The sequence below is a fragment of the Anabas testudineus genome, chromosome 3 (genome assembly GCF_900324465.2).
Source record: "Anabas testudineus chromosome 3, fAnaTes1.2, whole genome shotgun sequence".
Lineage (NCBI taxonomy): Eukaryota > Metazoa > Chordata > Actinopteri > Anabantiformes > Anabantidae > Anabas > Anabas testudineus.
In genome coordinates this window covers 6,910,225-6,927,541 of record NC_046612.1, presented here as the reverse complement: position 1 = coordinate 6,927,541, position 17,317 = coordinate 6,910,225, and the positions used below count along the sequence as shown (strand labels likewise).

General features: G+C 38.3%; 3 protein-coding genes across 4 annotated transcripts; 2 read left to right on the top strand and 1 right to left on the bottom strand.

Annotated features, from left to right (window-relative positions):
- The first annotated feature begins 1,245 nt into the window (after window positions 1–1,245).
- On the top strand, window positions 1,246–10,103 carry ccpg1 (cell cycle progression 1). Of its 2 annotated transcripts, XM_026378803.1 has the most exons (11): window positions 1,246–1,343; window positions 3,384–3,473; window positions 4,216–4,333; window positions 4,727–4,812; window positions 4,940–5,129; window positions 5,279–5,374; window positions 6,202–6,534; window positions 6,975–7,078; window positions 7,799–7,918; window positions 8,125–9,395; window positions 9,567–10,103. In XM_026378803.1, the coding sequence occupies exons 2-11, from the start codon at window positions 3,405–3,407 to the stop codon at window positions 9,757–9,759; spliced, it is 2,580 nt and encodes an 859-aa protein (XP_026234588.1). In that variant the 5' UTR covers window positions 1,246–1,343; window positions 3,384–3,404; the 3' UTR covers window positions 9,760–10,103. The 2 variants fall into 2 exon arrangements, with proteins under 2 accessions (XP_026234588.1, XP_026234589.1); XM_026378804.1 differs by lacking the exon at window positions 5,279–5,374.
- Window positions 10,104–10,330: 227 nt separating this feature from the next.
- Window positions 10,331–14,790, bottom strand: pigb (phosphatidylinositol glycan anchor biosynthesis, class B). The gene is made up of 13 exons (XM_026378805.1): window positions 14,726–14,790; window positions 14,380–14,526; window positions 13,673–13,802; window positions 13,021–13,138; window positions 12,843–12,947; window positions 12,185–12,315; window positions 11,955–12,095; window positions 11,824–11,875; window positions 11,538–11,749; window positions 11,304–11,368; window positions 10,992–11,211; window positions 10,674–10,851; window positions 10,331–10,599 (listed from the first exon to the last, which is right to left on the bottom strand). The coding sequence occupies exons 2-13, from the start codon at window positions 14,489–14,491 to the stop codon at window positions 10,486–10,488; spliced, it is 1,578 nt and encodes a 525-aa protein (XP_026234590.1). The 5' UTR covers window positions 14,492–14,526; window positions 14,726–14,790; the 3' UTR covers window positions 10,331–10,485.
- A 214-nt stretch (window positions 14,791–15,004) lies between these two features.
- LOC113174716 (protein PIGBOS1) lies at window positions 15,005–16,447 on the top strand. The gene is made up of 2 exons (XM_026378807.1): window positions 15,005–15,207; window positions 16,076–16,447. The coding sequence occupies exon 2, from the start codon at window positions 16,121–16,123 to the stop codon at window positions 16,277–16,279; it is 159 nt and encodes a 52-aa protein (XP_026234592.1). The 5' UTR covers window positions 15,005–15,207; window positions 16,076–16,120; the 3' UTR covers window positions 16,280–16,447.
- Window positions 16,448–17,317: the final 870 nt, after the last annotated feature.

Sequence of the window (17,317 nt, the reverse complement as noted above, 5' to 3'; positions counted from 1 at the left end):
AATAGCAAACATCTGCATCTGTTTAGTTCTTGTGCGGCACTTTATCTTACTATTTTTAGTTCTTTATTTTAATGAGCCTGCTGTGAGTATTTGTGTTCTTTTTGGTTATTTAACAGGTGACCAGTTTAAAAACATATTGATTTTATTATTATCATTACATGAATTGATGTAGCCGTACTATAATAATAGAGTGTGATATCTGTTTATTATCACTCTACAAAATATATTAAATATATTTATTTCATTTGAAAAAAATTTAAAAGAAAAAAAGTTTCTGTGTAACAAACTTTGTTTTAAATTAACTGGTCAAGGATTAAAGGAAACACTGAAGATTATCTTGATGTTCGTGAGACGTTCCCTGAGAAGTATTGAAGTGGTTTGAAGTATAAGGAATTAAATACACAGCACCTGAGTACATGTACTTAGCTCCACCCTGACTGTCAGTAATAATTATCCAATAAATATTATTCTAGCTTTGCACAGAAGGTTTATTATGGTATGTAATATGTAAAAACTACAAACTCTGTCGTAGCCTTGGCAACACTGACCTCTACTGGTTTTTATATGTGAACATCTGATCAACTGATTATTGTTTAGTTAACTCAGAAACGTGGTGCAAATTAGGGGGAAATTCATCTTTTATTATGTGTTTAATGTGTGTGGTAACATCTGCTTGTGTTGTACCGTGATCATTTTCTGATTTTTGCGTGGAAAATTAATAAATTTATGATATATATTTATACAATATTATTGTATCGAATGTAATAATAATGAAACAAATGTGGATTAGTTGTCAGGTGAGTCCCTGCAGGATGTGAACGCTGGTGTGATAAAACATAACTAGTGAATACTTTTATTCAGCCTGTGGCACAGAGCCAGACCACAAACGTCCACAGAACGTAAACAACAATAAACACGTGTTCCCCTACAGACATTTAAACTTTCCTGTTTTACTTTTCCCGTCGTGTTTTTAACCCATCTACTCGTTCTCCAACACAATACAAAACATTTTAAGCGTTTTCTTCTCTTTATTTCCGTATCGTTTAATCCGGAGACGCTCTGCTTTGTCACGTTTCCTTGTTTATATTTTTTTTTTTCGCAGTCATAAGATTTGTTTTCACACGCCGCCCTCGCTGAGCCTGTTCGACCACCGCGCGGACCCACGGGAAATGTAGTTTCTTCCGTGCGGCACTCGCTTTGCGCCGCGCGTCCAGTTGTAGCTCTTAAAACTACATTTCCCATGTTCAGTCGGCTTTGTTGTTAACGGACAGCCTGGGCCAGGACACTGCTGTAAGTCTGGAGCTGATTGCAAACAGCTGCTTCGACGCTGGATAAAAACACCGGTGAGTTTAAAGATCGTTTTTAATCCGTAAAACCATTTAGAAATGTTAAAAATGCTCTTCAATACACGCTACGTTATCTGTACTTCACTAATTACATGTTACGACGATGCAGAGAGAGGCGACGTTAATAACCAGTGTGTTGTTTTTGTGAATTAGCTGCTAAATGACCTGTAAATTACTTTATTCCACGTTAACAGACGAAGCTAATGTGAGCTACAGTTGTTATCTGTGGCTGTGAAGCAGCTAAACGTCGGTTATTTGACTGTCAGGCCGCAGGAGTTGGCATCACTTGTTAGATGCTGTGGTGTGGTGCAGCTGGAGGTCGCTGTTACAGCTGCTTGTTTGTTTGTTTGTTTTAAAAGGTGGTAAATAGTAAACAAACTCAATACTAAGGAAAAGTAGTATTACCTAATACATACTTTACTACTGCTATCAGTACCACTTGAATGTATTTAGGGAAGTTGAAGTACCAAATGGTTGCTCTACAATTTACTTACAGTGCAAAAGTATTATTATTATTATTATTATTATTATTATTATTATTATTACATTAATCAGACTTTAGTCATCAGCAATTAAAAACTGGATCAATGAAACTAAACTTGTATTTCATATTAACTTATTTCACATTGGTGCTGCAAACTGCAAACAAACTTTCAAAGATGGAACATAAGGAAAAGAAAAAGTTTTATTAATAATAACATAAAGGACAAAAATCTCCTGTAATCGTAGTGACTTATTGGTCTGGGACAAAAACAGGAGCTGGTAAAAGTGGATCTGAAGACGGGAGAAGCAGAAGCTGGGAACTAAATGTAGAGAAGTGAAAGTACTTCCTATTTAAGTTGTAGTACCAGTACTTTATAGTTATATGTATATAAGGTGAAGTATTTATATAGTGATTTATTAGTCTCATGTTTATAATAACCAAGTAGAGAAAAGTAATGAAGGTGGATTTAAAAAAACTGCATCAAGAATCAAAAATCTTAAATGTGGCAGTTTTTTAAATACAGTGAATCTCATTGATTATTGTGAATCAATAGAGTAAGCAGTAGAAGTACAAGTAGTTTACAGATTATATGGGCATCAGTAACAGTATTAAATATTAAATTGAATTACATTTTCTTTGGTAACCAGATATGACTGCTACCGATGTGTCTCCAAACATTTTTGACAGGTTTAATCGTGAAAAGCAAACTAAAAGTTGTTTTCCGTACTTTCCAGTTTCCAACACCTCGGTGAAACCTTAGCTCGGGGTCATGTTTGCCTTCTCTCTTGACAGTTGTTGCTTAATCCGTGTTCGTTTATTGGTATACTATACACCTGTTGCACATATCAGTGTCATTTGTTCCTAGTAGGGATGGGTGATCTCCACCACGCTGCAGTCGTCTCAGAAAGTATACAGGCCCCTTTACTTTTTGAACACTTTATACTTTAAATTTAATTTAAATGCAAAAACATTTTTACACGTCTTGGAAATTTCTTAATTTGAGTCATCAAATTGCACATTTTGATTTCACACACAGTAGTTTAGAAAGATACAGTCTGTTTCTCTGTGGTTCTCTAAATTGGTTCTCTATCATTTTAATGTTAGGATTATACATTACTATAAAACTAATGTCATTCATGCCCACTGTGAAACACATTGTAATGTTTATAATGATATAAACACCTAACAATGTTTATTGTGTGATTGTATATGTTAGTAATGTAAGTTAATGTTTTAAAGAGTATGACGAAACACCAAGAGGTGATAATCACATTTATTAATCAGCTCTTAAATCACATTACTGACAGATTCACTCCAATGCTACACATAATTTTATTACTAATCACATACAGACAGTAAAGTCTTAATAGTCGAGTCTGGCTTTGAGAAACTGGTATCAAGTCCTGAAACATTATTTGTGCACATTTTATTATTGTAAAATAAACATGTTGATGTAGAAACACAGTGAAGTTATTGAATTTAAATTAATGATTAGTCTCATGAATATTATTGTACTTCAAACAAACAAGTTGTCTCTCCTTCATCTCCACTAGATCCCTGTCTATTGTTGACAAATGGCAGAAACGTCAGAGACGTCGAGCGATGCAGAGTCATCCTGTGGCTGGACCATTATTAGTAACGAGGTACAACAACCATATTTCTTTTATTTTCCTGTGTGTATTACTGCTGTTACATACATGAGGATGTGACATTTTTTATGTGGCAGCAAGAAGATCAGAGGTTATTAAAACCTAAAATGTAAAGATAACTTTCAGCAAACTGTTGGATTTATTACACATTTTCTTCTTTTCCAGACTCATTTCCTGAAAATGCTTTTTATTAGTTATTTATATACATGTATAGTGTTTACTGTTTATTTCATTGTAATCAAATACTTTTGGACATGAGCTCCAGGAATGAACTGCAACAGCGCGTGTGCAGAAATACACTTTTATTACTGAAATCCAAGCTGAGGTTTCAGTAGTAAAAGTATTTTTGGACACGAGTTATGTCCAGTTAAACTGAAAAATCTTTCACGTTGGGTAAATAAAGGCAAGTTCTGCTCATAAGTCGTTGCAGTTGCTTTTTACCTAATTTATGTGTGTTTTAAAAAAATACTTCTAGCTACATGTTTTACTTTATTTAGTTACTGTGATTCTATTTCTGGATGGAAAGTTGGAAAGCGGTGAACTGTCAGGAGTACATAGAATATAAAAGAAATTCCCATTTAACAATTGCCTGCTTTTCTCCACCGTGGGGCCTCAACATAATTGCTTTTTAAGTGACGCCTGAAGTGACGTCTTTGGTTTTGGTTCTCTCGCTGTGTTGTGATGGTGGATTATTAACATTAATCAAATAATGCAGTACTTGTTACTGTGTTTACAGGGTTCAGATATTGAGACGCTGGGATCCGAGGCTACAGTGGAGTATGCAGCTGAGCTGTTAGAGCGCCCCCCAGTGGTGGAAGCAGGGCGGCAGGATACACAGGCTTCTGCCTCCAGTGGTGAAAATCCTCCTAATACTGTATTATAGTTATTTGTTCGGGTGTGACATGGGCAGATTCAATACTGTTTGTGGTGGTATAAGTATGACATTATAAAACTAAACTAGGGATTTGACTAAACACGTGAGGATGACTAAATCTTTATTTTAGATATCTGATATCTGAAATTTAGTAATCCAAGTCAAACTCATTTTATTACTTTGCCCTTTATAATGCTTTAGTTTTCCTGTTGTACTCCCTTTAGTTTTATCCTTCATTAGAATAATCTCCAACTGTCTTAGGTAACTTATAGTACTTTTCCAATGCATGGTATCATTAATTATGACTTTTTTTTAATTAACATACATTTTAATGCATGATGTGTAATTTTATTTTTTGCCTTTTACATTTCAGCTGGGTGTGCTGAAGGGAAAAGTGCTGATTCACTGGATGACACTCTGCAAGAACTAACCATAGATGAAACACTGTACGTCTCAGAGGTGAGCAGAGATAATAACCTGCTGGGGATTTTTCTTTCTGCAGGGAACTGCTCTTTAAATAGTCCAGAGTCACTTTGCTGTTTCTCTCGGTACCAAACATCTTAGTAACACACAGTATGTTGTTTAGACTGGAGACGCCACTCCAGGGACAGAGCATGTGTCCCTACTGTCCTCCAGCGATCACTCCGACATTGTAACTCTGGGAGACACAAAGGAGGACGAGCATGCAGAGGCGGAAGAGGAGGCAGCAATCAGTGAGGAGTTCTACCTCGGCATGTCCTGCAGCAGCCAGTACACCTTCACTGCTGCAGAGACGGGTACGGCTGCAGAACCACACACACTGACACGTTGTCTTTTTATAGCAAGCTTATTTCATTTCCACTGACAGCCAAACAGTCAGCACAGAGAAATTCAACACGTCAACACAAAACCTTTCTTCCTCTGCCTTATTTTTACGTCACTAAAGCAGGTTTGATGTTGAGTCACTGGAAACTTCCACAGAGTCTGGTGAACTTAGGCCAACATCTGAGAAGTCACCTCACTGGAGGCCGCTCTTTTCCAGGTGGCCTCATTTGAAACTGGAGTGAAGTTAAAAGGATGCTAAGCTTGCTCAGCAATGCACAGAACTAATGCTGATCAGTTGCTGACAGGAATACATGCTGTTTAATCATTTGAGCCAGCTGTGGCTTTTAAAGCATGTTGAACAAGGAAATCGCAGTTTCTCCACACATGTGCATGTTATTCTGGAGTTAGAAACCAGGTATAATAATATAAATCATCCAATTAATTATTATTATTATTTTTTATCTCAGATACTTTAGCTGCTGAACTGTCAGACTGAATTAAACACTCCTGAAACGTCAGTGACATATGAAACTCGGACCCAAAATGTGCTACAGTTCAGTGGTGTGAAACAAGCTTTAAAGCTTCAGTATCATCCGTTTCTACTGCACTATGAATATGAAGCTACAGTTAGTTAGCTTAGCATAAAGGCTGAAAGCAGACAGAAACGCTCTCCTGGCTCTTTCATAAGGAGAGATACCTATCAGCACCACTAAAGTGCACAAATTGATAAAAATAGTAATAAAAACACTGATAAGGAGCCAGGTTATTCCTTGAGTTAAAAATAATGTCAATTCTCTAGTCAAGAAACACATTTTCCAAAATGTTAAACTACTCCTTTAATACAATAAAAATAATCTTACAAACACATAATTGGATGTAAAATTTGCAACAATCAAATTCTTCAGCATTTATTGCATCAGTTATTATATTTGTAATCTGCATGATTAACATCACTCATGCATGCTTTCAGAGCCTGTTATTGTTGTATCATCACTATAAAATACTTCTATTATATAATCCCTGTAACCATAACTTTTGTTGTAGTTTTCCCAGTGCAGCAGGTCACAGTGACGAACTCGAGCAGCAGTGAGGATGAGGCAGGACGTAGCTCCAGTACTGTCGTACGAAGACGAAGGTTGAGAAGAAATACCGCAAGTACCATGACAGACCCCGAGGAGGAGGAGGAGGAGGCGCTGGAGACGAGTCCGAGTGAGGACAGAGAGGAGGTCAAAGAAGAGACGGAGGAGGCCCAAGCTGAAGTTAGACCGGCTGCTCCTCTGGATGCCCGAATGCCAGGCCTGGGCAGCAGTATGCTCAACAAGTGTATCCTGCTCGCTCTCATTGTAGCCTTGAGCATGGGCTTCGGTCACTTCTACGGTAGGAAGATTTTACTGATGTCATGATGGTACATCATCTTCATGATTTGTGAAAAAAATGACATTATTCCCATCTGTCCTTGTCCATCCCTGTATTTCTTCTGTACTGAAGTCGCTTCTTGTTAAAGATAACTGACCCAGATTTGTAGAAATCTCCACATGATGAAGCAATAGAAATGTAGTTTACGTTAACACATCCTTTGATTCTTGGTTTCCTCAGATGGGTTTTAAGATCATGTGCAGGCTCCGTCTCAGCGCTTCTTATCTTTAATGTGAATCAAAGTTCTTGTATGAACTAACTTTTGTTGCTCATAGTTGAATATCTGACCTTTATTCAGTATGGACCACTGCAGCTTCATCACATATAGACTTACCCCAGCAGCATGCAAATAAATATTTAACATGAAAATATTGTGTTTGTGTTTTAAACCTCACCTACAGGCACAATCCAAATTCAAGAAAGACAGAAAAGCGTGGAGAAAATAAGAGTGAATGAGCTCGATGGTATGAAGGATCTGCTTCAACGGCATGTTAGACAACAGCAGGTCAGTATGAAAACATGAGCAATAATAAAATAGTAGTTTGTAGGAGGAGTTAAGCTAAGTCATGATCTTCTTCTTTACCGTGTATTTTACCTCTTACACTTATTTCATGCATGATGTAATATTCTTATTCTTAAAAAGAAAAAAACTATTTAACGAGAAATATAGATACATTCCAGTGAAACCAAATTATCTCGTCATAAATCTACAATACGTTCTATTTTTTATTTTATTTATTTGCACAGTAAAAATAAGATTATTACAAAATATTTACATTACCAGTCAAAAATATAAAAATGAAAAGTAAACTTGCACAGGAGAAAATACAAAGTTAGAAGATTACAGTGTCAGAGATGCTCTGGTCATAGTTTCATGTTTTGTGTTATTATATTAATAATAATAATAATAATCGCATTATATTAAACCTTTATCCACATTTATTAAATGTTTCTTGCTCTGTAGTGGACATATACTGTCATTAAGAAACTTTTAATTTCAAGTACTAAAGCTTGATTTATGTAAATCATTAATCTACCACAACAACCAGCAGTTAAGCTGGAAACTGGTATTATAAAGGGAATAGAGAATATATTAGGTAATTAAGATTTTAAACAAGGTTGCATTAAATCACTGCTGTTCTACTACTCACTTTGATCTCCTTCAACAATCATGACGTAAGTAACTGTGACATTAATGGCTGTAACTTTTCTCACTTACGCTCAGAGGGGAGACTTTGGCCTGGATGACCTGGATGAGCACAAATTTATTTCACTGCTCACAGATGTGATTGAGGAGATAAAGAAAGAGAACAAGGTGCTCAACATGAAACAGGCACACATTCAGGTAAGGAAAGGTCCATTTTCTGGTTTTGTAAGATGGGACATATGTTTCAATAAGGAGATGGTATGTTAATGTTCAAAGCTGAATGATTAGGCGGGTCCTTAAAGCCAAATGCTTGCAGCACAGCACAGCTTGGGGTCCTGTCCTTACTCATCTTAAAGCCTTAACTACTACTACTGCTAGTCCTACTGCTGCTCTTTTTCATTTAGAGCCAGAGAGATGACCTGGAAATGATGCTGAAACAGAAAGTTGAGGAGGAGACTACAATCCTGTCGCAGCAGCAGAGGCTGGCGGCTGAAAACCAGCTGCTGAAAAGCTCACTAGAACGTGAAGAAGAGTCCTTGTCCACCTTAGAGGAGGAGCTGAGAAACCTGCGCTCTAAGATTAGCGATCTGGAGGCGATGGGAGCTGGAGCCGACTCTCTGCTGTCAGAAAACCAGAGGCTGAAAGATCAGCTGGAGGAGGAGAAGCGGCTGATGAGGAACTTCCACACTCAGAGGGAGGACATGATGGCTGAAGCACAGATGGTGAAAAAGAAGCTTGACAAGGAGAAGAAAGTCACAGAGGAGCTGAGGAGAGAGCTGAGTCGCCTGAGAAGTCGCATCTCTGGAGGCGGAAAGGAGGCGAGTTTAGAGACAGAAGAGCTGCAGTCACGTCTTCTAGAGCTGGAGAAGAGACTGAGCTTCGAGCAACAGCGCTCTGACCTGTGGGAGAGGCTCTACGTGGAAACCAAAGAAGAAAGAGCCAAAGGAGACACAGAAACCAAAGTGAAGAAACCAAAGGACGGCATGGCGGGGAAAGTGAAGGAGACATTTGATGCTGTGAAGAACTCCACCAAAGAGTTCGTCCACCACCACAAAGAGCAGATAAAGAAAGCAAAGGAGGCTGTGAAGGAGAACCTGAGGAAGTTTTCCGATTCTGTCAAGTCAACTTTCCGACACTTCAAGGACTCGGCTTCATCTTTCTTCAACAAGGCCAGAGGGTTTTATAATAAGAAGTGTGACGAGAAGAATACCAAAGAGTCGTGGCAGCACAGGTCCCACAGGTATCATCACAGCAGCCACAACACCAGAAAACCAGGGGATAAAGTTTATGAAGGTCAGAGCAGCCACAAAGCCAACGTGAAAGGATGCTCTGGGGTTTTTGACTGTGCCTACCATGAGTCTATGAGCCTCTTCAACAAAGCCATGGAGCCGATTAGAGCAGACGAATTCTACCAGCTGCTGCAGAGCTACTTGCAGCAGGAGGTCGACCATTTTCACCACTGGAAGGAGCTGGAGATGTTCATCAACAACTTCTTCCGCAACGGGGTGTTTATCCATGACCAGATGCTGTTCACAGACTTTGTCAGCGGCGTGGAGGACTACTTGATGGACATGCGGGAGTATCACGGCCTCGATGATGACGTGTTTGGAGATCTGGACGACTACATCTACAGACACTTCTTCGGAGAGGCTTATACAAAAACTTATGGCCCAAGGTAGGTTTTCAAAACTATGCTAGAAGTCCCTTTAACAACTTCCTCTTAAGTTCTTTCCACAAACACTGCATTCAGTATGTGAGATGTACCTTATTGTCTTTGTGTACTGGAGCATCAGTTCCACAAGTTCCACACTAATGTTCATGTGATTATTGTGTTTGAATCGCGCAGTGGGCCGTTTGAAAGACCCAGCGCAGAGTCAAAGGAGGAGATGAGGTCAAAGCATCAACAGCGGAAGCAGCAGAGAACCAGATCTCGACCACACAGTGAACGCAAGTGGAGCAGATCGGGAAGAAACGCAGACCGACACATGGCTGATGTCAAAATAGAACTTGGTCCGATGCCCTTTGATCCCAAATACTGAAAACATCTCAGCTGGTTTAATATTGTAGTTGCAGATTCTGTGTTGAGTTGTATTTAGATGCAAAGTCTCCTTTTTGTAAGTTTGCACAACGTTAAGTTTTTAATGCTACTGAATGTCCTTGAACTGTTGCGTGTTTAGTGAAGTACTCATGATTCAGTTTGAATGAAATAAGTGGCATTTCTTATCTGCACATTTGTAACATGACGGATGAGTTTGTTTACATTTTAGAAATGTTACATGAAAAGCTCTTAATTTGTGGCCTGTGAAATAGAAGGATTTCCTGCTGGAACACCACAGATTCTCAATTCAGCACTCAAAATATCAAAAATATGGAACAAAAAAAACAGATTTTGTCACATTGGGAACCGATGTGACAAAAAAAAAGACATGCCACATTTAGTTTTGGTGTATGGTCATATAGGTGTTTTAATTTGCTGCTACAAACACAGGTTTGTGTGACATGGGTGTAATTAGCTTGAGTTAAATGCTGTTTTCTAACATTCCACCTTAAGCTTGTTGTAACTGGAGCGAGAAGTTTAATTATTATAAGTTGGAAAAAAACACCTGAGAATACAGGTTGACACCAAATTTAATTGTGAATCATTAAACAATGTGTTTTACATCTGATGTGACATTTTAAAATGACATTTAGGTTAAAAAACACATATTTCAGTAGCAAATGACAATTTCGTTAAGGAATCAAAATAACCATTACTCCAGTGTTTGTCAGTGCCTTTCATAAATAAAGATGCTTCCTCCAACTCTTCCCTCAGGAAAATGAGTGTGAAATATCACTGCTGTCCTCACAAAGTTATTCCCTTGTAAAAACACAGAGATCTCCTGAAACAACAACAAAAATATTCAGGAAACATTTGCAGAAATGCAGGCAGAAATATCACTTGTTAATTCCTTACCTTTTCTAAAACATCGAACAAAATCAGGTGGGTGGGCAGTGAGGATTTATACGGGAAAGACGTCCGGAGCCAGTGCAGAGGGTCGTCGTAGAATCTCTCAGCTTCGTCGACGTAACCTTCCTCTCCGAGATCTGGAGGACACTCGAGAAACCTCATCTTTAACGGGCAGTGGACGTGGCTGCAAGTGCGAGTTTGTAGCAGATAATCAGAACGAGCATTTTATATTTGATGAAAGGTTCATTTGTACCTTCCTACTGATGAGATCATAATTCAACAATCAAGTAAAGGTGCTGACCGACTGTGTGGAGCAGTGTGTACCTGTAGTACGGCGTGGAGTGGCAGGGCATGAGGAACAGGACATCCGGCTGTGGAAGCGCGGAGACGATGCTAACGTCACAAAGTTTCTGGATGTGGCTCATGACATCCAGAGTCCCTCGTTGGTGAATCAGGCCGGTGTACAGAGCTGGAACCAGGTTGGTCACCAACAAGAGAAATGCTGCAGGTCGACGCCGTGTTTTCAATTTAGCCAGAGAGATCCCTGTCACAGCCATCAAAGACAGACCAATTAATAATTACAAGACGTGAGTGTTACAGCGAGTGCACTTTTTGTAAGTGGAATCAGGAACTTACCACAGAATAGCATGCAGAAAGGCAGGACAGGATAGATGAATCTGAACTCCTTATGAGGAAGGAAACTGAAGCAACAACATAAGATATAAGAGTCAGGTTTGTCTGCAGGGCATCAAACATCAACAGACGAGGACACACAGTCCAGAACCCTGGGGCTGGGTTAAATGACCTACCATTTTATACCTGTTGTGGTTTGTCGCTGCTTGGAGATAAAAAGGTTTTATTTCATTTTACCTGTAAACGACGATGGTCCAGACGACTGGTGCCAACAGGATTTTGTGTCTTTTGTAGGCGAGGCTGCAGCCGTGGAGAAAAAAGGGGAGATGAGGGCCGATGATGACAGCAAACCCCTGAGTGAAGTACCAGTGCCAGGGGTGAGAGCCGTAGAAACCAGCCACACCGTGGAGGACGTTGAATTTGAGGAAGTTGAACTGCACCATGGTCCACTGGGAAATGAAGAAAAAACGGTTACACAGGAGTTTATGAGCAGATGTTACTGGGTATGAGATAGATGTTTCACCTTTTCATAGAACAGACAGTCAATCACTGTGGAAATCACAACAGCCAAAGTCCTGAAATGAGAAAAAAAAAAGATTATTTAGTCGAGAGCAAATGAAAACATTAAGTTTCTACGAGGTTACAGGTACAAACCCGATAGGAATGTAGTTATGAGTGATGAGTCTGAGTTTGTTATGTTCCTGCCAGAAGTGATACATCAGCAGAGGAAACCAGACGATCAGGGCCGTCGGACGAACGACGACAGCCAAGGCAACCAGCGTCAGGTATTTTTTACTGGAGAGAAGCATCAGTATATCTGTGAGTGATCTACTGTGGAGACTGGTTCAAATCTAAAAATGAGAAAGGAGTAAAGAAGGAAACACCTGTTGTGTGTTTTGGACCCAGGCAGGGGAAAGTAAAAAAGAGCCAGGCAGGTGATGGTGGTCTCCGCGCTGTTGGTCATATTCCTGGTGCAGCAGTACCACGTGAACCATGAGCACAGATGGCAGAAGAACTGCAGAAACAAACAAAACAAGGAAGTGAAATGTGGAGTTGATTTTATCTCTAAGGCTCCTTCGGTTTGTTACTTTTTAAAAGCTTTCATACACAAACTACAGTATAATATACTATAAATAAATATTTTCTTCTTTGTGGCATCATAACTCCATCAGATACTCTCATCCCGTTGTGAAATGTAACTACTGAAATCTAAGTACAGTAGATTTACCTGAGGACTGAAGTTGAGGTAATTGTACTTACTCTATTACAACTACACAAGGGAATTTAAGTCCTTTTTATTCAAATACATTTTACTGAAAGCTTAGTTACTTTAAATGAAATAATTACAATTATTTATTATATAATCAACAGTAAATAAAAGTATAGATGAAATGGTGGTATTGGTAGGAAAGAGACAGCTGCCTCAGTTAAATCCTAGACATGATCTTATAAATGAATTAGTTATTGTTTAAATATGCATTATATTTTATGATTACTGTTATTATACATGTATACATAAAATTACACATTCAAAATCTTTACCGTCCATTTAGCAACATCACGACTCTCCAGTGTTCTGATGAGGAAGAAGAATTTCACATCGGCAAACGCAGCGAGGAGTGCTTGAATTATCCGAGGAAGCCATATCTGCAGGAAAATCATGTGGTCAAAGACGTGCAGATAGAAAAGTTGTCCAAACTGTGAAAACATATTCACTTACCAGGAGGTGGACTGTGTCGTAGTTTATAAAGTGTAATATTTTGTATATGGAAGCAAAGAAGAGCGGAAATGAGAATCCTCTTATTCCTGCTTTCCATTCCCAGGTCAGATACCCATAAGTCACACTGTTAAGGCTGGAAACAGCACATTAACAACAACAACAACAACAACAAACTGATCGCCAGTCAAAGCTTCAAGAATAGAATAAAGTTGATTTTTGTTTAATATCACAAACCGAACTGCAGCATTTCCTTTTTCTTTTCTTTAAATGCTGAGTTAGAAACAAACTTTCATCTGTGAGTTGACGCTCATCATAAAATAAGCAAAAGCCAAACAAAACATTAAGGTTCATGTAAAACAACACAGACGCACAAAGCAAAAGAAAGAGAACAAGCTGCATATTCACACATACTCCCCAAAAACAAATAAACAAGCAAACTAAAGACAACCTGTTTGTATTACTCATTACCTAATCTAGTCTGCAGGTTTCTTAACTCGACCAGTTAAATATAAATAATGTGAAATGAAGTGAACCATTCAAAGTTACATCACTGATAGGGGATCTTTAAAGTGAATAATCAATGAATAATCTTCACTTTTTAACACTCATGCTCACAGACAATAATGTTTTATTGTCTTTCTCCAAAGGATATTTAAAGACCATTCGATGTGAAACCTCCAGCGACTGCCAGTACTCATCAGGGACAAAGCTGGTTTGAACCAGGAGACAGTTGATCAGTCTGAAGGCCACAGAAAACAGGACAACTCTGGTTCTCAGCAAACCTGTGGAGCATCAGAAACATGATTTATCCTCAGAAATTACAGACAGTAGCACCCAGACAGTAGAGAAGCAGTTTGTTTGTAATCACTGTGTAACCAGCAGTAGTTGTAGAAGTACCAATGATACCATGTGAAAATAATCAATTACTAATATTACTATGATAAATATACTTAGAGTAGCATCATTACTGCAATTTAACTACTAATAATAATTAAAGCACTCATAATATTATATTGGATAACTAATATTTTGACATGTTCCTCGTTCTAACTTATTAAAATTCAAATATTTATACTGTGTGGTAGTTTCATTCAAGACAAATCACTATAATTCAGTATATTTATATGTAGTTACTGTTGATATGTGGTGGAGTTTGTGGAAGTGTTGAATGTACATTTAATCAACACTTGAAGCACTTTTAATTCACCTGATTATTTTTATTTTATTTACTTTTACTTGCATTTAGTTGAAAGGTTTAGTTTCTAGTGACTTCATCCTAAGTAACTCTTTCACTCATTGATATTAAATCCTTGTATTGGACAGTACAGAGTAAACTTAGCTTCACCAATAACATCCCACCGTTGTTCAGAGGACATTCATCTTCCTTTGAGTACAGTTGTGATTTTCTTCTCCTCAGTTTCACGTCTCCCACTTTGTTCCCAAACTTCAGACGTTCTCGGATTTTCTCCATCGGGACTTTTTATCTGAACAACCTGCATCGCTCACCTGTCGGGCAGGTGACAAGTTCAGAGTCAGAGACCGAGTCAAATCACACGGTCACACATTTAAATGGACGAAACTGGGTGAGGAGCATCTGGTGAATAATCCGCACAGTCCTTCTGTGTATTTAACGACCCATATTAAACTCCCCTCACGTAAAATAAATAAATAAATCGTTATCAACTTCCAGTGAGGTGAACTTAACTCAGATTCAGCTGCGCTTCCGCACTCAGACGCACTTCCGGTGCAACGTTGTTTCTCGACTTCAAAATAAAAGTTCGATATTGGAGTCAGTGATCCGCTCACAGCGACTCACAGCTGCCGTGGACGGAACAGGTGGAGGTAGTAGAAGTTAATTTACTTAAATAGAATATAATTACCTAAATCTACTCTATTACATGACAATTATTACAAATCTTAGAAAAGTAATTCTATAGGACGAGACACCAGTGCCACGACATAAATATAAAAATAGTCTGAATACATGTTTGTATTCAGTCCGCCAGAGGGAGCGATGGAGCTGCGTGTTACTCTGCCAGAATTCGAAGAAGAAGAAGAAGAAGCTGCTGCTATTTTCTTGCTAGCGCGACCTCAGTGCTCTCCTGGTTGTTATTTTTTTTTATTATTTTCTGCTTCTGTTTGTATTTATCTGGTGAAAACATACCCCTCGAATAAACCGCTTCCTCGGTGAGTTCTGAACTTTACTCACAATTGTTGTTAATCAGTCAATAATATGACGTTTGAGAGCTGTAAAGCCACACGACCAGGAAACTGTGAAGCTAGCGGACATCTTGTATATCCGCCTGGGTTTTTCAAGATAAAACTAATTATACTCTTTCAGTGGATCGATATTTACTAATCATTCTTTATTGTCTAATGATGTTATTGCGTGTTAGTGCTCATTAATCAGTTAGTTAAGGTCTTACTGCCAAATGCCTTGACAATAATAGGTACCGTTTCAGCTAATACTAAGCCATCAAACTTAGTGTTTATAGGTATAATCTCGTCTAATCTGCCAAATGCATCCAATTAAGGTTACTACTAAGTATTCATCATTGATTAATCTGCTGGTATTTTCTTTATTAATCAAACAATTAACCATATAATCTCAGATAGTAGTAGTAAAAACCCTGTACAAGACACACAACATCTTCAGGTGTTGTTTTGTCCAACCAATTGTAAAAACACAGACATATTCACACAAATACTAGAAGATTGGTTTCTATGTACTACCACCCTTTGTGTGACAGTAATAAAACTGTGTCTGTGTTTAGCATTGTCTACATGACTGTAATTAATTCTCTCAGAGGCATCTGTAAGATGTATTTCAACATATTAAAATTTATGTAAAATCACTGGTGGTGGTGGCTCTGGGGACACTATTAATACAGCAGTACTGATTGCCTAACAGAAAGCTCCACAATAGCTAAAGTAGCCTGCACTATATGCAGTTGCATTGCTTCTTTACAAGAATGTGTAACATTCAACAAAGGATTGGAAATAATGAACACAATGTCAAAAGTGTCACAATAACATTTTATTACTGTTCTTGCAGAATCACTTTGTGTTTGAAGATTGGCATTCCTCATTAAAAGAAGTCATGTTGCGACGAAGAATACCTTTCAACCAGGTGGCCTTTGCCACGCTGCTCGGGGTCGCTAGTGGTATTTACATCTACAAACCTTATTTTGACTCACTGCTGAAGACGTCGGGTCAGGAAAAGGAGAATGTGCCAAAGGAAGAGAAAAAACTAGAGTGAGACAGTTTGTATGTCCCTGGAAATACTTCACAGACAGGAGCTAGAACAACTACGTCAGAGGCTGCTGGACTCTAAGAGCAGGAGACAAAGTCAAGAACAGGATAAAGTTATGTTTCTTTAAATTGTGTGACTGTAAATGTACAGAATTAAATATTCAATACTTGCTTATCATCTGTTCTGTTCTAAATATATTTATCTTAAACATTCACTGAACTACTGCTTAACGTTAGTTTTCATGTAATTTAGCAACAGTGAACGTAACGATGTGACCAAATGACTAACTGCAGCCATCCTAGTAACTTCCTTAAAAAAAGGGAAGTGAAAGCAATATATAATATGCAATAAGTGATTTACTAGTAATTGTTGATGCAATATTGCACCTTATGCCCTGAAAGAAGTGGTTGTTTCCAGTAAAATATCTAGATACGTCCCTGAAAACAGCACTGTGCTGTGGATGTTTTACATCTTTGTAGGTCTTTTTCATCACTTTATAGTTGTTTCATCTTTCTATGTGGTTTTGCATCTCTGAGGACTTTCTATATCTCTGTGCAGATATTTTATGTGTTTGTTGACATTTTCATTTCATTGCGTTTAATGTCCATTTTTAGAAGTTTTGTCTCTGATATTAGGTAGATGAGGACCAGTGCCCCCACTGATCTTTTTGGCCTCTGGGCTGTTCATATTTCTTGTCTTAAATTTATAAGTGGCTCCATTTTGACTGTTTGAGTGAGAATGACCCCAAAATGCTGAACAACAACAACAACAACAACAACAACAGAAAGATGCAAAACAATCAATGTACAGTCAGGAGTTAAAGCAGGTTGTCCATTAATCCTAAATTGGTGGTTAAATCCCTGGTTGCTCCGGTTTATATGTTACTTCTGGTGTGTTTATGTTGCCAAATGACAAAGTCTGATTAAATATAATGTAAAAAACCAGGAACAACCCAAAAGAGGTCAAAATAACATAAACAGAAAGTCCCTCATGTCGGAGGGTGCCTTGTGGCTCCATTCAGTAATCCATCCATGGGTTTGCCCC

Coding starts and splice junctions, on each gene's coding strand:
- ccpg1 (XM_026378803.1), top strand. CDS start 3,405: ATGGCAGAAACGTCAGAGACGTCGAGCGATGCAGAGTCATCCTGTGGC. Junction 7,079..7,798: donor GGCATGTTAGACAACAGCAG/GTCAGTATGAAA, acceptor ACTTACGCTCAG/AGGGGAGACTTTGGCCTGGA. Junction 7,919..8,124: donor TGAAACAGGCACACATTCAG/GTAAGGAAAGGT, acceptor TTTTTCATTTAG/AGCCAGAGAGATGACCTGGA.
- pigb (XM_026378805.1), bottom strand. CDS start 14,491: ATGGAGAAAATCCGAGAACGTCTGAAGTTTGGGAACAAAGTGGGAGAC. Junction 12,948..13,020: donor ACGACACAGTCCACCTCCTG/GTAAGTGAATAT, acceptor ATTTTCCTGCAG/ATATGGCTTCCTCGGATAAT. Junction 11,212..11,303: donor TTTCTGCATGCTATTCTGTG/GTAAGTTCCTGA, acceptor TGGCTGTGACAG/GGATCTCTCTGGCTAAATTG.
- LOC113174716 (XM_026378807.1), top strand. CDS start 16,121: ATGTTGCGACGAAGAATACCTTTCAACCAGGTGGCCTTTGCCACGCTG.